Source organism: Leptidea sinapis, chromosome 21 (assembly GCF_905404315.1).
Source record: "Leptidea sinapis chromosome 21, ilLepSina1.1, whole genome shotgun sequence".
Taxonomy (NCBI): domain Eukaryota; kingdom Metazoa; phylum Arthropoda; class Insecta; order Lepidoptera; family Pieridae; genus Leptidea; species Leptidea sinapis.
In genome coordinates, this window is record NC_066285.1 from 9,917,115 (window position 1) to 9,940,696 (window position 23,582).

Sequence of the window (23,582 nt, forward strand, 5' to 3'; positions counted from 1 at the left end):
TCTTCTGCAAGTAACAGTCTGTATTGTGATCAGCGCTCTCTCCTGCAAGTAACGGCCTGTATTGTGATCAGCGTTCTCTCCTGCAAGTAACGGCCTGTATTGTGATCAGCCCTCTCTCCTGCAAGTAACGTCCTGTATTGTGATCAACGCTCTCTCCTGCAAGTAACGGTCTGTATTGTTATCAGCCCTCTCCTGAAAGTAATGAACTGTATTACGAGCTATGAGCAGTGCTTTCTCCTGCGAGCAATAGGTTTTCTTGCGAACAACGCGCTCTCTTAGGAGCAGCGAGCTTTCTTAGGAACATCCTAACAGCTGGCTATATTGCAAGTAACGGATTCTGTTACTGGGTGAGTTACGCGTAAGAACGCACAGGAGTAATTTTATAAGCCAACGAGATTTTTTTGACGAACTTTCTTACGTGCAAGGCCGACGCGAGAAACAATTTCTCTTGCAACATAACTTATAAAATCCAGAAATGGCCCAAAAGCATATCTGACATTGGATTTGTGTATACCACATTATCAAATAGGCCTTTGTAATTAAACTTGGAAACGTAGAACTCTTTCAAGGAACCGTGATCGTAGTTCTTAATGTAACCTTAATCTACTGAACTTCAGAAAATAGGAAACTTATGAGACTCCTTACTTGATCCCAGCTAGTGCCCATGAAACATTGAAACGCCTCTGCAAGATGCTGAGTGCCCAGTTCTGGTCTTTCTCTTTTCAGATGGAGCTCTCCTAGCAAGTGAAGAGCTTTCCCCAGTTGCAAGCGCAGATTATTTTCCATCGCCAAAGCTCCCATTTCGGTAAGAAGCCTGGCTGCATGTTCATGCTCTCCCAACCTAAGTAATATCTAGTATTAATTATTTTAAGACTATTATAGATATATGACTCAAAAAAATATAATTTACAATATATTCATATATGTAAAAATAGGTAGTAATTAAGATCATAAAGTTAAATAATATGTTGGTACATGGATTATTACGTTCGGGAATACCAAGAAGCTGTTTTTTATGAAAATAAGGGGTGAGACGAGCAGGACAATGCAGTGCGACTTAGAATTCTTGAAAAACCCAAAAATTCTGAGTAGCACTACAGTTTCGCTCGTCAACTTGAGACATAAGATATTAAGTCTCATTAGCCCAGTAATTTCACTAGTTAGGGCGCCCTTCAGAGTGAAACACAGTAATATTTACACATTACTGCTTCACGGAAGAAATAGGCGCCGTTGTGATACCCATAATCTAGCCGGCCTCCTGTGCAAAGGAGCCTCCCACTGGTAAATGATAAGCTGTTATTTTAATATAAAAATGTGCAATATTCGATAATAGACTTTCAGTTGTTTTTTTTTATTCAGCTTAGATAAGAAAGATGGATATTTCGAAAATTCGAATGATTTTTCAAATATGAGTTCCGACGCGGATCCTACGCGCGAGAAACAGGTCACAATATCAATGTTGCGTTTGGAGAGGGGACTGCTAATGAACGCACCGTGCGATTTTGGTTTAAACGCTTTCGTGATGGAAACTTTGATTTGAAGAACGAACTACGTGTAAGACTAACACAGGTGAATAACAATGAATTGAAAGAGATGTTGGAAGCCGGTTATTTTGATTAAGTAAATGTTAATTAAAAAAAAATCAGTACAAATCGCCAATTTCATAATTCAACCCCTAATCTATACATCATATAAATAAAATTGGGGTGTATGTTTGTAATATTGAAATAACCGTTTTTTACTACAGGTATATGAATATATTTACGTCTGTTTGTTTCGGCTAATCTCTGAAATGGCTGGACCTATTATGACGGGATTTTATTGGCAGGTAGCTGATGTAATAAGAAGTAACTTAGCAGCCTACGTCGCCGTTTATTTTAGAGAAATTCATTTATTTTAGAAAAATAAAGTAATGTTGTAATGCCCAAGAAACGGTCTAACTCTAAAAATAATTTATATGGTAAAACAACGTTTGCCGGGTCAGCTAGTATTAATAATATAGGTAATGATTACCTACTTCTGCATTACTGCCGCCATGTGCATCTTAGTTGTACACAAGCCTTCGACGTAGTCACTGTCTGTGTAAATCTTGAAAGCCTTCTCGAACGTCTTCTGAGCATTATTTAAGTTGTTCATCGCCAGTTGGTTTATACCAATTTCAATTATCGCCTCCGCTGTCTTTGGTATATCGTTACCTAAAATACATTCAATATTATTTTACAAATATAAGAAATACATAATATTTGAGCAAGATCATTAAACCATTATGGCACTTTTTTATAAAAAAAAGAGATGAGACGAGCAGGACGTTTAGCTGATGGTAATTGATACGCCCTGAGAATTACAATGCAAAAAATTCTGAGCGGCACTACAACTGCGCTCGTCACCTTGAGACTTAAAATGTTAAGTTTCATTTGCCCAGTAATTTCACTAGCTACGGCGCCCTTCAGACCGAAACACAGTAATGCTTACACATAACTGCCTCACGGCAGAAATAGGCGCCATTGCGGCCATAATCACCCATAATCTAGCTGGCATCCTGTGCAAAGGAGCCTTCCCAATAGTTATTTCATGGTAGCTGAACCTCGCCACCATATACATAATTAAATAAAAAAAACTCTCAGTTGCCTGAGAGGACTACCTGTCAGGAGTGAAAACAATGGGTTTTTAAGAAATATTTAAGAACTCTTTATTAATTAGAAATTATTTTATCATCGTATTAATACAGAAATAAAATTTTAATTCATTGTGTTGCTCTACATGAAAATCATGACAAAAAATACGAATTTGATACCCAGGAATTAGCGGCATGGATTAACGTTACCTAACCAACAATATTGACTCATTTGCGTCAAATAAATAAAATTAAAAAATATGAAAAATGGTTAACTCATGTTTTGAGTGATCTTCAGAACGAAACGAGTGTTGAAACTTATTTTGCCTTGTTGAAACGATACAGAAATCAAGGAATGTTGGATCGAATTGGGAAATGCGATAAAAGTGGATTCTTTACGATAACCGTAAGCGAAAAATGCTGATTGACGGCAGGTCAAACGCTGCAATAGTGCTAAAGCAAAGCTTACCAATAACGGTAACTGTTTGGTGGTCATAGCATGGTGCTATTCACTATAGCTTTCTCCGATCTGGTCAAGGAATAACGGCAGATGTCTACTGAGCTGAACTCCGAACAAATGATAGCAAAATTATCAGTGAAACAGCCCCCGACTCATGAATCGATCTTCACCATTATTGATAACTCCATGATATCGCGAGACCTCATACAGCACGAGAAACCGTTGAACTCTACAGAAACTGCAATTAGAAACTATTCGTCACCCTCCGTATACCTTAATCCAACAGAATTTAATTTTTTTGTGATTTGGACAATTGCCGACGTGATAAAAAGTTTTCTTCTCAGCAGGCTGTACAAAATGCTTTCACACAGTTTGTCGAATCTAGATCACCTAATCACCTTCTAACGCAAAGGTAGAAATGACGTATAATGATGGCAGCAAATTATAGATATATATAATAAGGGTAATAATTTTGATTAAAGGAAAATGTTAAGTTAAAAAAACAACGAATTTAAATCTTACAGTACAAATTGGAATTTCACACTTTAACCCCTAATATAGAATGAGCATTATGACATATAAGTCAAAATATCTAAAATAAAAGAAATATTCACGGAAGAAAAGCAATCGAAAAATTGCTGCTAACATTTTAAAACTGTTGTTTTTGTATATTTTAGCCTACTACTATCTTCCCATTCTTGGCGTGCGTCCGTGCAGAATGGGATGTCGCTATGTCAACTTAATGGCTGACAGGCTTGCCCTGCATGTTTCAGTATGACAACTCTAATGATTATTCTCATACTAGCTGACCCGGCAAACGTTGTTTTGCCATATAAATTGTATTGATCTTTTCCTTGCTAATTGATAAGAGATGGCGCTAGTTGTATTCATTAGTAACAATCACACTTCTTGTATATTTATTATAATTCACACTATAGTTTTATAAATTATAGCCTATTTGTTATTCTGGTATATAAGCTATATAATTGTAAAGTTTCATCAAAATCTATTCAGTAGATTTTGCGTTAAAGTAGTTCAAACATACATCCAGACATACAAACTTTCACATTTATAATATTAGTAGGTTTAAATATTCTCTCATATTAAACATTTTATTGAGAGGAAACCTTTAGTTGTGAATGGAACGGGCAACTACTAGTACTTTTACATTCAATGATATAATATTTACCATCTCTTGCTCTTCTTTCTGCCAATCGCGCAAGTCTTTCAGCTTTTCCTGGATCTTTTTTGGAACATGCCCTAGCCTCGCTCAGCAGGACATGATGCAATTTGATAGCTGTTGCACAGAACAGCGTCGTTGTAGGCACAGCTATTACATCATCCACTTCGTAAAACATCCAGTCCTGATTAAATAACAAATAAAACTAAATTTTGATTCTTATCACACTTTTGAGATTAAACAAATACACATATTTGAAGTTTTAACATTTTAAAATCTACAACAGACCCAACACGTGCTCAAATTAAATTTATAAACAATGCGGGCCTCGAACGTATCGAGAGTGACGTATCGTTGATAAAGCTTGTATAATATGTCTTGTTTACAGTTCATAATCCCAGTAATAACTATCAAAAGTGAGGGTAATCAATTTAAAAAAAAATTTAACAAAAAAACAACCGCCTTCAAAAACACTATTCCAAAACAAATAGATATGATGTGCACTAAAAAGTATAAAAATACTTGCGTATTTTTATACAATCTAAATTATTAATCTTATTCTAGTTACAATTATTGTTATTTTTGGCATCGGTGTCCTTCGGCCGCAACCCGCTCTCGCCTCTCGCCTCCTCAGGACTCAAGCACACATTACCTATAACTATGTATGTAGTAACAAACCTATCTTGGATGACACCGACTCCAAAAATTACAATAATCGTAATAATAGTCGTAATCGTAGTAATAAACTAGAATAAGATTAATTAATTTGATAGAATAAAAATATGCAATTATTGTTAGACTTTTTAGTGCACATTATATCTATTGTTTTGGAATATTGTTAATATTGTTTAAAAAAAAATTATGTTATGATTTTTAGTGAATTTGAAGTACACTAACTAACAATTTGTCTAAATATGTGTATTATAATAAAATATACTTAAATTTTTCAATGCAGCAATGATCGTAAGTACTTTGCAATTTGATTACAGACAGTGTTCCGTTACAGTCATGGGTTCTGGTATCAGAACCTAACCAAACTCTCACCAAACTATCTTTGAAGTATATGCTTTCCAATAAAAAAAGAATCATCGAAATCGGTTGGCGCGATATTGAGTTATTCGTAGATTTATTATCCACTTTGCTATACGTATGTATAGGAAAATTTAATAATTTTATGGTTTTCTCATGAATTCCATTGTCAGATCTGGACCAAATTACAATGAGACCTAGACGAGAAAAGCACCAGCTTTCAAATAAAAAAAGAATTATCAAAATCGGTTCACACAGTTGAAAGATTTGAGGTAACAAACATAAAAAAAAAATACAGACGAATTGAGAACCTCCTCCTTTTTTGAAGTCGGTTAAAAAATAACAAAATGTTGTCATCCAGTGCTTTTAAGAAAATATATTTCATATACTGATAGGAAGATACAATAGAATAGAAATATTTCTAATTGCCATAGGGTGATAGCATATTGCAACAACACTAGTTAAGCAACATTAATAAGCTATATCAGTTCGTACAGGGGCTTTGACTAGGAATGACAGGAATCAAATTTATACGAAATATAAAAAAAAAACAGAATAATCATATATATTGTGAGTATCCATCATAAAAATTACATATTGTTATAGTCTCCCAATTTTTATAGCGCCCTCACGACCAGAGGGAGGATCCTTTGCACAGAAAGCCGGCTAGATTATGGGAACCAAAACGGCGCCTATTTCTGCCGTGAAGCAGTAATGTGTAAGCATTACTGTGTTTCGGTCTGAAGGGCGCCGTAGCTAGTGAAATTACTGGGCAAATGAGGCTTAACATCTCATGTCTCAAGGTGACGAGCGCAATTGTAGTGCCGCTCAGAATTTTTGAGTTTTTTTGAGAATCCTGAGCGGCGCTACATTGTAATGGGAATGGCGTATCAATTACCATCAGCTGAACGTCCTGCTCGTCTCGTCCCTTATTATCATAAAAAAAAATGAGGAGTCATGGAAGCAGTATCTCTGAGGCGATGATGTAGCATAGATGAAAGAAGCATAATAAGATTCAATGAGGCATCTATGGTCAGATATTGCCGTGTACAATTATATCTACGTGGTCAAGTCGCGAATGTTGCTAATTTAAAAAAAAATGTGTATGCAAGAAGTTATACTTCATTGGCCTAACAAAGCAAAAATTCTTAAAATTATTTAATCCTCGTGCTATTCTACGTTTGTAGAAGGAACGATATTGTAAAAATCTTGCAACGATGGCTTTGACAATTTATTATTAAATAAAGATAATGGCTCTACGGGCTTGAATCCTTCGCCTATCCTTATAATGGACGACGAAACCAAAAAAAAAACGAATGTCGCAAACGTCGGAAATTTTTGAACCAATTTCACCCTGTTACTTTTGTTTTACAGCGATGCGCGCGCATCTTAAAATTTCACTTTCATCATATTTTCATAAGGTGCCTAAAAAACTTCAATAAAAAGAGAAAATCTCTTAAACTTACCTTTCCTATTGCGATATCCCTTACTTCCGTAAGAATAGAAAAGGGCTCTTCTGTATCTGCGTCCGGATCTAAAGATAAAGATAACCGTTACTTGTTTAAGTACCTCTATGCTCAATTTAAGAAAATTAGTAAACGCCAGTTAATATACTAACCGCCGTTCCCAATATTCAGTGTATCTCTTACTTGAGATAAAAATCGTAACTATCGTTGACTTTTCTGTCCCAATAAACTTATCTACGGTAACTCACCTTATCCGTACACGCTGTCTGTCAATTGGACGACGTAGAGCTTACCAGCGATAGAAGTTTGAATGGAAATTTGCAATCCACGCGTCCGAGTATAAGGCCATAAGAATGACTTATCGGGTATATTGGGACAGCTTCAGATTATTGACAGCTAGTTACTGACAGTAGAAGGTTGTAATTTATCTCTATCCGTAGATAGTATATTGGGAACGGCCATAAGTGTATCAGATAACACATAAGCGGTTTAAAAAATACAAGACCATTAATTGACAAAGATACGGCTCACCAAATTTAGTTAGTAAAGTCCTTTAAAATACTATTATAAATCTAATATATAAAATTCTCATGTCGCGGTGTTTGTAGTTAAACTCCTTCGAAACGGCTTGACCGATTCTCATGAAATTTTTAGTGCATATTTGGTAGGTGTGAGAATCGGACAACATCTATTTTTCATCCCTCTAAATGTTAAGGGTGGTCCACGCCAAATTTTTTTTTAATTTTGTTTGATTATGAGTCACCATTAAAAAATACACACAACTTCAAATTTTCACCCATCTACGATCAACAGTTACTTTTGTATCGCGATTTTAATATCGGCAATACAACGTTTGCTGGGTCAGCTAGTTAATTATAAAAATTGATTTTGGCCGATTCTCAGACCTACCCGATATGCACACAAAATTTCATACAAATCGATCAAGCCGTTTCGGAGGAGTTTGTTAACAAACACCGCGACACGAGAATTTTATAAATTAAGATATGCAGTCTACATTAAAAAACCATATTTGTGCTACAAGGACAAGGATATTCGCGCTAAATTATTACTTTACAATAATTAAGAAAAAATTATAAAGAAATTAACATAATATTAATTGTTCTACCACAATATATTCTTGTTAATGTCATGAATGTATGTAGGTACATAAGCGAATTTCTAGAAGAAACTAAAAATAACCATGTACTTCCTATTAGGAAGAAATAAAACATACCCGGTTAAGTCAATCAAGGTTTTCGATGGTGAATGCTAGCTTTTATAACAGGATTTAAAAAAAAAGACGTGTGGCACTCGGGGACTGCCGCGGTAAAGCTATTGCATAGCATTTTTTATCAACTTATGCAATTATAATTATTTATTTATTTTATTTAAGCAGTATTTTTTTTAATAAAATTAATTTTAAAAAAAGCAAACGGGAACTGAGTAAAATTTTACTTGCAAGATTTGATTACAGACAGACAACGGGACAGGTGAAACTAAATAAAAATGCTTGTCAAAATAATAAAAATAAAAAAAAAACTGATAAAATAAATAAAGAAATTAAAAAAAAATCAAGTTGTACCCCAGGCTCGAACCTGGGACCTTCTGCACAACGAGCATATGTGATAACCGCTGTGCCACGGCAACTGTAAAAAGTAACCCGAAATATCTATATTCATGTAGTAAGTAAGTGTTAGGTTATTTTCGCTACGGAATTTCTGGATTCGGTCCTAACGCTCAAGACCCGCGATAGAAGCTATGCAATAGCTTAAAAAATCATTATCTTATTTATCATTTTAAATCATTATATCATATCGTTTGTTTGTTGTTAAAGGTTTCCGTTAAATAAATTACTTCGTCATTGATAACACGCCTTGGGAGTGGAGTAACACCAGGTTATTTAATGAATAAATTAAAAAAAAAGACAACCAAGCTATATCATTTCGAATCGGTGCTTGATTTTGATGATTGATAAGTGATTTCAAAATCCTATTTTGTTTAATAGTAATTGAGTTTGACGGCGAAAGAGTTATGAAAGAGATATGAAATACAGAAGAGAGATCTTTCATTCTTTGTCATTTTTTGTATCCGAACAAGGGCTAATACAGCCATTATTTACCTCGCAAACTTGTAAGTTTGTCATGACGTGTTCAATGTCAAATCAAACAGTTCATTGAATGCTGTCAATTAATTTGTTACATATTGTTCAATTTATTACGTGAGGTCAGGTTATGTTACTTCCGTTAAAAACAATATAATAGAACAGAATTTGCTGTTAGAGATGTTGTCATCATATTTTTAACCGACTTCAAAAAAGGAGGAGGTTCTCAATTCGTCGGTTTTTTTTTATGTTTGATACCTCAAAATTTTCGACCGGGTGAACCGATTTTTGATAATTCTTTTTTTATTTGAAAGCTGGTGCCTCCCGTGTGGTCCAATTGTAATTTGGTCCAGATCTGAAAGTGGTATTTATGAGAAAACCATAAAAGTCGTAAATTTGTATGTGAATTTACATTTATTTTTAGATTTTTAATTGCTGCATTGAACAATTTAGTTGTTGTTAGTGTACTTCAAATTCACAAAAAATAAAAAAAAATTAACAAAAATAAGAACCGACTTCAAAAACACTGTTCCAAAATAATAGATATAATATGCACTAAAAAGTATAAAAATAATTGCATATTTTTATACAATTTAATTGATTCATCTAATTCTAGTTACGATTATTGTAATTTTTAGCTCGAAATGTCACTATTTGTAAAAAAAAGGCCGGCAACGCTCCTGTGATTCCTCTGGTGTTGCAAGAGATTGTGGGTGTCGGTGATTACTTAACAACAGGTACGCTCGTTTGTCCTCCTATTCCATAAAAAAAAAATCAAACACGAGAAAAACATGTCTAGTGTTGCCCTTAATTTTAAATTAGTGAAACAACTAGAAATTCCTAGGTGTTTCGTTTCTAGCTATCTCTTGTTTTCATGCCTCTATTAGTAATACGATATATTTTTATTTATTTATGATAGTAAGGGACTTGACGAGCAGGACGTTCAGCTGATGGTAAGTAATTCGCCATGCCCATTACAATGCAGTGACGCTGAGGATTCTTGAAAAACCCAAAAATTCTGAGCGGTACTACGATTGCGCTCGTCACCTTGAGACACAAGATGTTAAGTCTCATTTGACTAGTAATTTCACTAGCTACGGCTCCCTTCAGACCGAACCGCAGTAATGTTTACACATTACTGCTTCGCGGCAGAAATTACAACTGTGGTACCCATAATCTAGCCGGCATTCTGTGCAAAGGAGCCTCCTACTGGTACTATATACCTATAAAGTTGCCTCGTTCAATACGATAAGCTGGTTAAATAATGCAACAAAACGTTTTAATTGCAATATGTTAATATAAACAGTTGGTATCCTATAAGAAGTATGCTTGTTGAATTCAACTTGATAATTATAATATAGTTTCTAAGAAATATGCACGGCGCAGTGAACAAACAGTACGTAAATTAATTATAATTGTATTATAGGACAGGAAATGTTTGTTAGTAATGAACTTAAAAGTCTGTCTACCTATTTATTTTATTTGTATACTATCGGCCCGCTCAGGCTTTGCACGGGTATAAAATTTATAGCCTATGTCATTCACTGAAAAAATGCTGTTAAGGGTCATAAAGAACTATATTAAATCAACAATGTATTTAAGGTATTTAATTAGATAAGGATTAATGCTGTGTTGGTTAAAATCGCTTCAAAATTTAGCCATTGTTTGTCGTAAAAAGTAAATGACAAAAAAATGTTATTGTGTGATATTCATAAGAGATAGACATATACCATAGTGGACTTTTCTGTAGACCTTTTCAATGTACTTAGTAGATTAATTTGATAAATCTCGTAGGGTTCATTCAGCCTGCGTTTGCAATGTAAGCGGAAAAAATGTAATTATTTACGACGTCACATTAGAAACCTCAAATATAACAGTATTTCTCCACTATTTAATGGGTCTTTTTATACATATAAACCTTCCTCTTCAATCACTCTATCTATTAAAAACCGCATCAAAATCCGTTGCGTAGTTTTTAAGATTTAAGGTTAATTATAGGGACCGAGAAAGCGACTTTGTTTTATACAATGTAGTGATTATTATGTAATGTGACATAATAGTTATTTAAACAACTGTTGTGTAATAAGGGGTATTAAAACACGAATGTGGGTTTCTCTCTGCTTCTCTCTCTTCGGCTTCGCCCCGTGTGATAAAAGTATCACATGAGTTTTTTAATACCTAATTATCAACAGTTGCATATTATATACACCCAGAATATGAATCCTCAAAAGATTCTGAAACAGTAAGCTTACTGCTAACATTAAAACAGCCAGCCCTAGTAGTAACCTAATATCATCCCTTATTGTTTATATAAAAATAAACTAAGTATTAATGAAAGAATTATTAATTTTAGTAGTAATTTACATTTTGTATAGTGCAATTATTAAAATTCACTTGATTATTATGTTATTTTGAAGCGTTTAAAATATCTGGCGGTGTGCTGTCAAAACTTGCATCGCGCATTTTTTCAAGAAAAATGGCGGGGTTTCGAATAACCTACTTTTTTTATACGGCGCGCCATGTTCTGGCAGTGTAGAACGCGCGTAAACGAAAATGTTCTTTTTTTGAAATTCATACAGATACCACGCATTGAGCAATAAGAATGTGGCTGTTTGTTGGAACTCTTTGTGCATGAAGGGATCGAAAAAAAACCAAGGAGTTTTGTTATGAAATTCAGTACAATATTACAAAACTCGTTTGGATGATGTAATGGTTATTACGACATTGGGTGTTTTAATGTTGGTAATAAGCTGTTTAAGAATCTGTAATAGAGGATTTAAAGCATGGGTACATAAAGAAAATAACAATTCACAAATTTGTTTGTTTGTCTTTCTCTTATTTTTTTTTAAGTCTTTTGTATTTGTTTGTGCCACAATTATCTATTCTCTTTTCTTGTAATTTTATTATGGCATTTAAAGTTCAGACGTTTCCTGTAGAATAAACATAGAGAGATACCCATAGACAGCAGACGCATTGGGATCTGAGTGGCTAATCTAAGGCCAATTGGCTCACTCCCCGGGCATTTACACAGTTTGCACGCAATGCGCATATAATACACAAGTACCTGAACGACCGAACCTTGCTCAAATTTTTAAGAAGGCACAAAACTTGAACAAAAAAACCTAATAGGACATCTGGATTCGAACCGGGATCTTCTGCTTTCCGGATCACTCAATTTCACATCTGAGCTATTATAGTATTTTATATAGTGGCGAAATTTACCTTTGTATTCTAATGTTATTGTAGCAGATTATAATTAAAACACGGATAAAACTACTTTTTTTTTTGAATTGAAACCTAACCAGATCGATTTTTCGCCCCTGAAACTACTTGTATACTAAATTTCAATAAATTCGTAAGAGCCGTTTCCGAGATTCAGATTATATATATTTATATACAAGAATTACTCGCTTAAAGATATAAGATATTTTTATTCTTCATCAGTGGTCAACGACCTAATCGCATCGCATCAAGTTCTCAGTGTAACGCAACTCATAAATATTTTCTACAAACGCCAAGAGGACAGCTACACGCACTTTAGCACCACGAGTTCCTCGAGGATTAGCGGGAACCGGCCTTTTGTTAAGTGATCACCGCCGCCCACATTCTCTTGCAACACCAGAGGAATCACAATAGCGTTGCAGGCCTTCAATGAAGGTGCACGCGCTTTTTTTGAAGGTACCCATGTCGTATCGTCCCGTAAACACCGCACAAGGAAGCTCATTCCACAGCTTTGTAGTACGAGGAAAAAAGCTCCTAGAAAACCGCACTGTAGAGGACCGCCACACATCCAGATGGTGGGGATGACATCCTAACTTGTGGCGTGTCGTGCGAAGGTGGAATTCGGCGGCAGGAATCAGGTTAAATAGCTCTTCGGAACACGGAAGATTAACGTGTTCAAACAAATAAACAAAAACTCTTCTGCTATTTAATATAAGTAATAATGAATCACATTCGGCCACTTCATAGGCCTTTTTGCCGTTTCCTCTATCTACAGCAGGTGGTTAACAGTAATGTGACCCGGAAACAAGAGTGTCTTTCTTTTTTTTATATAAGAGGTGGCAAACGGGCAAGAGGCTCACGGGATGAGGAGTGGTGAGGCAACCGCCCATGGACATCCGCAACAACAGGTGTAAAGAAATGCGTTGCCGGCCTTTAACTTGAGAGTATGCTTTTTTCTTGAAGGTCCCTAAGTCGTATCTGTTAGGGAAAACCGCAGCCGGTAATTGATTCCAAAAAGCGGCTGTGTGAGGCAAGAAATTACTTGCAAAACGCGCGGTTGTGGAATGCCAGACGTCAACGTGATGCGGATGGTGGAATTCGACCGCTGGAACCAACCCGAACAGCTCGTCAGAGCACTCCCCGTGATAAATGCGGTAGAAGATGCAGAGAGAACCAACATGTATGTTCCAAAGACTCAGTGTTGATTGGAAAAGTTAACTATTTATTTTCATAGTTTGTAAAGTCATATTTTGTATTAGTTTTAGTTAAGTTTGTATGTAAGCCAAAGATAATATAAATTTTGATGCTATTTGATGAGCTAAAATGCATTTATGGACTGAATTTGATTTTTTAGGAGGAGTTAAGGAGTTTTAGAGTAACTTACCTGTCCAAAAAGAGTACTATGGTTATTTTATACTTAAAAATAAATACATGCCAGAGTATTGGTTGTTTTTCGCGAAACAAAAACTTCGGTCCTGTAAGATCGAAGAATATTTAATTTAAATAGTTGTTATTTATTATTATTGATACCACAACGGCGCCTATTTCTGCCGTGAAGCAGTAATGTGTAATGAAATTAATGGGCAAATGAGACTTAACATTTTATGTCTCAAGGTGACGAGCACAATTGTAGTGTCGCTCAGATTTATTGGGTTTTTCTAGAATGCCGAGCGGCACTGCATTGTAATGGGCAGAGCGTATCATTTACCATCAGCTGAACGTCCTGCTCGTCTCGTCCCTTACTGCCATTAAAAAAACATCACAGTCTTTGACCCCAACAGAAGCATACCATAGGACATGGTGTAGTCTGAGTTCACGGTTAAGTCTTCCTGTTTAATGTATATGGATGCTGGTGTAATAACAGGCACAGGATACAGTCCAACTTCAGTCTCAGGGGACGAACGTGGTGTTATGTGATCACGTATCGATCGTATCGCATTACGGTACGTCGTTTTGCATTGCGTTGAGAGAGAGAGAGATCATATTCATATGGTTTTGGGCAGATCTCGTTATGCCACTTATTCGCATTTAAAAAAGAACTTGACTAGTTAACTTAGTTTGTAGACGAATCAGGAAGTATAATTGCAAGGTTTACCAATGTTAAACGGGAGGAAATTTTATTTTTGCTTCTATGTATTGTAAGTAGCATTTACGTGTTTGCTTTTTAGTTAACTACAAAACAAGTCATATTTTCTGAAATTCAGATATGTACTTACGTACATACATAACATTATCAAGAATATATTGGGCGTCAGACCAACAAATTAATAAAATTCCATGAAATAGTGGAAATAGTTCTTACACTTATCCAGTAAAAAGGTCCCGTAAAAGTATTTACAACAAGCCTTCAATCTCCCACCATCAATAAGATACTGGCTCGATACAGCTATTGCTGCATGAAAAAATTTTTCAGCCAGCCATAATATGCCTTTTCCCTTCTGCGCGTAGTGCAAAGACAACTTGAGGAGACCAAGACATTCCTTTTTAGTATTACCTAAAATGAAACAAATCATTCTTTAATTTATAATATAAACAACGAAACAACGAAAAAGTTTCAAATAAATTTCAATGCAAGTTATTTATAGGAATAAAACTACAAATATTATTATCACATATTAAAAAATGTTTTGATACTATAATCAAATAGTTATTTTGGTTGTACGAAACATCAAGGTAGGTACCATTTTACTAGTGGGAGGCTCCTTTACACATGATGCCGGCTAGATTATGGTTACCACAACGGCGCCTATTTATGCCTTGAAGCAGTTATGTATAAACATGTCTGTGTTTCGGTCTGCAGGGCGCTGTAGCTAGTGAAATTACTGGGCAAATCACTTAACTTCTTTCGTCTAAAGGGGACGAGCGCAATTGTAGTGCCAACCAGAATTTTAGTGTTCCTTGGAATCCTGAGCGGCATTGCATTTTAATGGGCAGGGCGAATCAATCATAAAAGAAAGCGTAAGCCATTACGAAGATAGTACCCATTTTCCAGACAGTTTTAAATAAGAGCTGATTAATTACAATGCTACATTCAATAAGAAATGTGCTATAATAAATTATACTTCCTCATAATCAGTTACTTGTTAACGCAAAAGCTGTTTCTTATCTATTTATATTTAGGGAATATATAATAATTTGAACGATCGGCTTAATCCTTTGGCGTTGCGTGAGGATGTGGGTTTTCTCTGCGTCTTCTACCGCGGTTATCACACGGAGTGCTCGGAGTTATTTAGGTTGATAACAAAAGTCGAATTCTACCACAGGACAATACATTCTTGCCTCGCACTGTTACTTTGTGGCGTTAAATACCGGCAGTTGTTTTCCTGAATCGATACGACTTAGGGACCTTCAAGCTTAGATCATGCTCCCAACTCTTAACTCTAAGAGGCATCTCTTGATCCCTGGTGTTGTGGATGTAAGTGGTCGGTTACATCACAATTTCCCATCACATGAGCGTCTTGCTCAAGTTTCCTCCTCTGATATAAAAAAAATGGTAAATTTTTTGGAACATTCCCCGTGATTGAAAAAAGCCAAGCTATCGCGCACCAGATACTCGACAGTTTGATTAGCTCTATGTTGCAAGCGGTCAAATGTTTCGTGCACGCAGTTCTAGCAGTGGGGTACACCAGATCAGAGATGAAACCTAAACTTAATTACATGTGGCTGGGCCTACGCCACAGCGAGAGGTAGTTTGTGCGCCAGCGCTCCTGTTTTATAACCGACTTTAAAAAAGGAGGAAGGTTCTCAATTCGTCGGTATTTTTTTTATGTTTGTTACCTCAAAACTTTGGACTGGGTGAACCGATTTTGATAATACTTTTTTATTTGATAGCTGGTGCTTCTGGTATGGTCCCATTGCAATTTGGTCTAGATATAACAATGGCAATGGCATGAAAAAACCATAAAAGACTTTAATGTGCTATAAATATATGCGCGACAAATTTACGAATAACTCAATATCACGCCAACCGATTTTGATAGTTCTTTTTTTATTGGATTCGATTCCAAAAATAACCATAATTTAAATGTTTTTGAAGTCGGTTGTTTCTTTGTTAATTTTTTTTTTTTTTTTGTTGTGTTATGAAAAATATCTTGTTTACCTTTATCCCGATATTTTTCAGCCGACATAAGTCCTGCACTTATATGTTCTAGATAATCTTCTCTTCTTCTTAAATCTACCACTATTCCAATGTCATCTTCTGCAACTAATTGTATATTATCATAAATTAGATCTTGTAAATAATCAGACGATTCAATGTATCCGGATTCTCTTAGCTCTAATATAAGGCATTCGTGTAGGGGCTGTTTTCTCCTGGAAAATAACATTTATATAATAATTTGAATTTTTACTCTTTCTTTACAAATGTAACATCTGTCTTAATATATATAAATTACTTGACACGTTGTTTGTCCGCGATGGACTTCTAAACTAATGAACGGATTTCAATGGGGATTACTTCATGGAGTGTAGTTTTGTCCAACTTCAGAGATAGGATAGTTTTTATTTCGATTTGGGATCCATAATTATTTTTATTTTCAATATTTGTTTTGTATGGATTTAGTGACGCACGGTTTGACAGTTCCGCTGTGAAACAATATCGTTAAAACAACAGGGAGAATTTTTTAACGAAAAAATTTTTGATGTTTTGAAATATAATAGGCAAATTCCTATAAAACAGATTATTATCTATCATGTACAGAACAACGTCTGTCGGGTTAGTTAGTAGTTATATATATTATAGTTATTAGTAATGGTCCTCTCAATTCGCCAGACAGCCTAAAAGGCCATTAATGTGCGGTTCTTTAGTCATCTCTTACCATCTACCAGTTTCACCTATCTTATCTTATCTACCTTCAAGAAAGTCACTCACTCACATAATGTGAATTTGCAATGCCAAATGCAAGAAACGCTTTTAATTGCGTTGGAAATAGTATGCCGTAGCACGAATTAAGAGGAATTGTAGTTGATATAGCTTTAGTCCACGTTTATAATGATACCACTCTTATTACAAGGTAATGACCGTTTTTTAGAAAATAACGAAACAAATTCTAACCTAGAACGGGTAAATCACGTAAATAAAACGGTACATGAGCGATGGCATGGCGGCGGGAGGCCAAAAACTTGGTAATTACTGTCAATTGTAAATGAAAAACAGTAAAATGAAACGTAAAAAATAGTCTGGGACAGACTAGACGGCTTCATCAATAATAATTTATAGACTAAAATGGCTAGAACCCAGATATGTAAGGCCAGTAAAAAAAAAACAATAATTATCTTTCTTATTGACTATATTGTTTTTTCTGTTTCTATCGTAGTTGCTTGAATGTTCCTGTGTTCTGTGTTTTATTTACGTGTTTTACACGTTTGCCGGCTAGAAATTTTTTCGTTATTTTCTTTAAAACTATATACTACTAAAAGATACTAATATTATAACAATGTAATGCACAGTTTGCACTATAATGCAAAACAAAGGCCCCGGACCGGATGGTATCCCATCTTATTTTGTGAAAAACTGCTGTTCTGTCTTAAGTCTTCCACTTTATCTCATATTTAACAGATCCTTTGCAACTGGTATTTTCCCATCATTTTGGAAAACTGCTAAAGTTGTCCCAATATACAAGAATGGAAATCTTGTGGTGGTATCGAATTATAGACCCATCTCCATTTTACCCGTGTTTGCTAAGATTTTCGAGGCTTTAATATGTCCAAACTCTTGGTTTCATATTAAGAAATTGTAAGAATTTTAAAAACCCGCTCACTAAGATTATTATTTATAACGCCTTTGTGAGAAGTACCTTAGAATACTGCAGTGTTGTGTGGTCGCCAGTCTATAAGGTTCACCAATAACGCATTGAGCGTATTCAAAAAAGATTTTTGAGACACCTGTCATATTCGGTTGGTCTACACGAACTCCATAAATCATGTGTCGAAAGACTGTATTATTTTATTTTAGTGGAAAGCCTATCAGTTCGTCGTCAATTATCAGATATGGTATTCTTGTTCAAAGTACTGCGAAGTTTTGTCGATTGCCCTATGGTGCTTGAATCTTTCAATTTTAGATTTCCTCGAGGATTACCATATAAACCCCGGGGTCTATTGCGTTTGCCGTTAGCTCGTACTTATCTGAAAATACACTCACCTATATCTAGACTATGCTAAACATATAATTCTCTCGATGTATCTGTAGACATATTTAACACGTCACCCATTGCATTTAAGACTGCTGTTCGGAAATTTTTGAATAATGTTAAATAGTATTTAAGATAGTTTATAATTCTTAAGCTATAATAGTTTTGACTGATATATTTTCTTAATTGGTTTGCATGTTGTGGCACCTATATTCAATGCACTTACAATTTTATTTAGACATTTACTTATTTTAAGATTACTTTTAGTGTAACTGTAACTGGATGTCCTAAATAAATAAATAATCGTGGACCAAAGCTCTATCACCTAATATTTATAAAAATTGGTTAGGTTAGGTTATGTTATGTTGGATTAGTTAGAGCAGAAACGAATTGTAGGCGTTTCCCTTTTTTTTTCTCCCCATAAAAATGTCCCAACCCTTAAAAATGTCATAGTTTGAGGTTAGGTTATAATGCTTTTTCTCTAGAACGGTGCATTACCTTGTAATAAGAGTGGTAGCATTATATTCGTTGACTAAAGATCTATCAATTACAATATTTCTTACCTCATAATTCGTGCTACGGCATACTTACTAAGTTATAACCTTTTAATTGCATTAACTTTGAGCTAGGTATAAAGTAATGGACTATTAATTTAAGTAATAAAATATAGGAAGTCACGAAATAGTAAAAAAATAAGGATTCCGTGTCACCTTACATAACAGTGTAGCACCAAAACAAGCCGATTAACGATAAAAATATATAGCCCCACTCAGTTTGCGTCTCAATAAAATATTTTTAAAATGCCTGCGTGCGTTTTGAAAAAGTGTAAAAACAATACTTTATAAGTATTTGTGGCCATATATGATTATTTAAGGGAGAAAAATTGTGTAACTACATAGTATCCCCCGTAACCGCACACACACTAGCATAACGGTGCTTCAATTGCTTATATCACGGCGCGGAGTTGTTTTTTTACTCGTCCGTGTAGGAGCTATGTACAAGAAAAATTACTAAACCTTCTTATTCCTTTCGCATCCAACCCAACGATGTTAAACAATGCTCGATTTCTATAATTTTCCAAACTAGTTTTAGTCATGCATGCCATTAGTTTTGGTAATTGTCGCCGTTTCGGAAATTCTGATTTTAACTCCATGATTAATAAATATATTGTGTAATAAAAATAAATGTTAATTGTTTGTTTTCATGCTAAACGTTTAGTGTCAACAAGAAAACATATATTTTTAATGAAATGTCAGAAATTACATGCAACCTTTTTCGATAGGATTTTAATATTATTAGAACTACGCCACTACACCACAGTAGACATATTATGTATTGTACTGCCCCTACACTGCATCTACGGCAAGTAGGCGCGGATAATTTTACTTAATTTACTTTACTTTGAAATTAATAAAATACAAAATACTTACTGATGATATGTGATTATTAGCAGAAAGTTTTACAGAACATGTGGCACGTCAACGTCACACATTGTGCGAGACAAGCTCGAGTACGCCCACTTGGGCGTAGTATTAGTTGCCGCACTTTACGACTACGCCTGCGGTATCTAGTAGGAGTGTAGCGGAGACCAATTCTTAATCTTGCCTAACCTTAATTGCTTGTTTTTATACTTATTTGATTTTTCCGTGCCATCTATACATCTTTCTTTTTAACTAGAAGGGTTTCATGTTAATTACGTTTTGTATGATAATAAGGGACAAGACGAGGAGGACGTTTAGCTGATGGTAATTGATACGCCCTGCTCAGTACAATACAGTGCCCCTCACAATTCTAGAAGAACCACCAGTCACCTTGAGACATAAGATGTTCAGTTTCATTTGCCCAGTAATTTCACTAGCTACGGCGCCCTTCAGACCGAAAAACAATTATGCTTACACATTACTGCTTCACGGCAAAAAAAGGCGCCGTTGTGGTACCCATAATCGAGCCGACATCCTAAGTAAAGGAGCGTCCCACTGGTAAATTATGTGTAAATACTAAATATCAATAAATATTATATTACTTATGCATATTTCAATAAATATGAGAATCTAGATGTAGATATCTATAAAAACAAAATATTGAACATTTAGCATAAGTAATAGGTAAATATTGTTTGTTATATTTATCTTACAGTAGTGCTGATATAAAAGCGAAGGAAATGGGCTTCATAAATTCCGTTCTCTAACTAAAATATTAATCCTAGTGTGAATGAAAGTACGGATAAAACGATAAAACAAATGGCTTTCTATAACTTCCAATCCCAAGCGTAAGCTACAAGACCGATCTTATAAATTTGTAAGGAGTCTTGGTTTAGTGTACACTGTACATCAATAAAGGTCTACCAAAGATACTGTTATACTTTGATTAAGAATTGGTCTCCCCTGCGCTTCATCTAGATACCGCTCTACCTAAGAACAATAGCATTTTGAAATGAAAACTTCTTTAGGCACATGAGGGTAAAATGTTTACGAATGAAACGCAATACAGCGTCACGAAATTTTGAGACGTTTTTGTTCAAGGGAGAGAGCGATTGATACAGATCGAGGAAGAGTATTTCTTAGTCTTGGGCTTCCCTTCCTTGAGCCTTGTATCGTGCAGGTTTAGCGCACGGCCGCTAGTAAGTAGAACATCTTCGCGCAGCATTTAGCGCAGCGGAGACCAATCCTTAATCTAAGCTGTTATATATACTAATCACTGAAATAAGTTATCCACGCGGTAATATATTACCAGTGGGAGGCTCCTTTGTACAGGAAGCCGGCTAGATTATGGGTACCACAACGGCGCCTATTTTTGCCGTGAAGCAGTAATATGTAAACATTACTGTGTTTCGGTCTAAAGGGCGCCGTAGCTAGTGAAATTACAGGGCAAATGAGACTTAACATCTGAATCCTGAGCGCTGCATTGTAATGGGCAGAGCGTATCAATTACCATTAGCCGAACGTCCTGCTCGTCTCGTTCCGTATATTCATGAAAAAAAAGGAAAAAACCGTATACAACACATAATATAAAGGCCAACGACGATCTAATCCTATCATAAACATAAAATAATCCTACAAATAAAAAACAGAACAAAAATTTATCATAATTTATTAATCATTACATCAAATAACTGCAGCGTTGCATGTCGTAAACAATTTCTACGGCAACGTGCCGGAATTTACGTAAATTTAAGCAATGTGGAATTAACTGAAAAGAGGTCGACAACATGGCGCCAGCACAATATAATCTTGAGGTTCATAAATAACAATGGGTAAGTATAAATGAAGCTGGGTTTATTTTTATTCGGTTACAGTTACTTACCTAATAGATAAATCTGAGCTTATTATTTTAAGACAAATAACAACTAGATACAATTTTTGAAGTTATACTTATTTACGCGCGTTATGAAAAAATGAGGATGAGAGTGAAATTTTAAGATACGCGCAAAGAGAATTTAAACACTACATTCAATACGCGCGTATAGCCAAAGAGAATTTAAACACTACGTTCACGTATAACTGTAACACAAAACAGGTTGAAGTTGGTTCCTAAAATGTATGACGTTTGCGTCATTCGTTTTTTTTTTTGGTTTCTTCGTCCATTATTAGGACAGGCAAAGGGTGCAAGCCCATACAGCCGTATTCATTATTTAATAATTAATTGACAAAGCCATCTTTGCAGGATTTTTACAAAATTATTCTTTCTAAAAACGTAGAATAGCACAAAGAAATAAATTTTTTTAATGATTTTTTGCTTCGTTAGGCCAAAGATGTATAACTTCCTGCGTGCATACATAAGTACAAACACACTTTTTTTAAACGAGCGGGCGCTTGGTATTCCCGGGTGTATTTAGTAGACTTGGTATCAGATCACAAATTTGATTGGATTTTATAATTAATATTAATATATTTATGGATTTACTATTACCCTACTTTAGATTCATAAGTAATACCTTATTCCAGTGGGAGGCTCCTTTGCACAGGATGCCGGCTAGATTATGAGTACCACAACGGCGCCTATTTCTGCCGTGAAGCAGTAATGTGTAAGCATTATTGTGTTTCGGTCTGAAGGGCGCCGTAGCTAGTGAAATTACTGGGCAAATGAGACTTGAAACCTTATGTCGTGTCGCTCAGAATTTTGGGCTTTTCAGGAATCCTGATCGGCACTGCATTGTAATTGGCAGGTCGTATCAATTACCATCAGCTGAACGTCCCGCTCGTCTCGTTCCTTATTTTTATAAAAAAAAATAATATAAACTGATTATGAATCGATTCGAATGAAACAAATACTAGATCCCGGGGAGCTTGAACAGTGAAAGTTCTTCAGAAATACAGCAATCGAGTTAGCTTAACAGTTTCTGATAGGAACGTGCACAAATTCATAGACATACAACAAACAGACAAAGATATTTTAAACCATTTGTTTCTTGAAATAGCTACATCGAGCTATTTTGATCCATACTGCCATTAATATCTTATTTGATTGAACAGCACATTTCAGTCTCCTTTTGCAGTTGATACCGTATTAGATCTGTTTCTCTGACGCTCATATCATAAACTGCCTTATTTCAACCCTAATAATCCCACAATATATACAACCCCGGACTAGCCTATAACATGCTTCAGTGAGCGTAAATTTGAAGACAGAAATATTTGATGTTTTACTTCAGACACGATGAACACATAAGTTTTTGAACAAAGCTAGCTGTTACCCCCAAATTAAAGCAAATCGTTTTATTTGTCAAATTTCTGCAATATCTTATTTTTCTCTATATAAACAACTGTATATATATATATGATACTCTATTAAATAAATATTATTAACTATTTAACTAATTCTAGTAGGCTTCATAACATACATAATAGCAATAAACACTTTTATAATAAAGTCCCAACCACCGTTCAGGCATTTTCTAAAAATAAATTTAAATGTTTTATTAAAAAATGGCTCTGTCGTTAATCCTACTACTCAACAGCTGAATTGAACTTACTAGAATATGTTTATAGCAATAGCAATGACAGTGCAATGTTGTATATTTTAAGTGCGCAAAAAAAATAATGCTGGGAGAGTTTCTTGCACCGCTACTTCTCTCTCAGAGCGTCATTTGTTTTCGAAGCAGTAGAAGTATTAGAAATGACAACAAAATAATTGTAAACGAATCAATTTTGAGAAAATAAATGCATATGGGCTCTTTCGCACTACGTCCGATCCGTATCCGTAAAAACACGGTCCGAAGTAGTCGTAGGACTATTTATACTGTTAACGGAATGAAATCGAATGATTGAAGCCGGGTCTAGTGCGTAAACTACAATAGAAACAGTTCTACGACTACTTCGGATCGTATTTTCACGGATACGAATCGGACTCTTTTCGGACGTAAATATCAAATAAAAACCTATA

The 23,582-nt window shown here is 35.1% G+C and overlaps 1 protein-coding gene across 1 annotated transcript in view; it reads right to left on the reverse strand.

The window, feature by feature from the left end:
- Positions 1–19,237, reverse strand: part of LOC126970728 (uncharacterized) — a 32,415-nt gene extending 13,178 nt beyond the window's left edge. The window contains exons 1-7 of the mRNA XM_050816822.1: positions 19,217–19,237; positions 16,172–16,276; positions 14,375–14,566; positions 6,750–6,817; positions 4,264–4,438; positions 2,018–2,195; positions 646–841 (exon numbers count right to left, since the gene is read on the reverse strand). Coding sequence (XP_050672779.1) covers positions 646–841; positions 2,018–2,195; positions 4,264–4,438; positions 6,750–6,817; positions 14,375–14,566; positions 16,172–16,199 — 837 coding nt within the window. The 5' untranslated portion in view covers positions 16,200–16,276; positions 19,217–19,237. The remainder of the gene's footprint in view (positions 1–645; positions 842–2,017; positions 2,196–4,263; positions 4,439–6,749; positions 6,818–14,374; positions 14,567–16,171; positions 16,277–19,216) is intronic.
- Between the last annotated feature and the right edge of the window lie 4,345 nt (positions 19,238–23,582).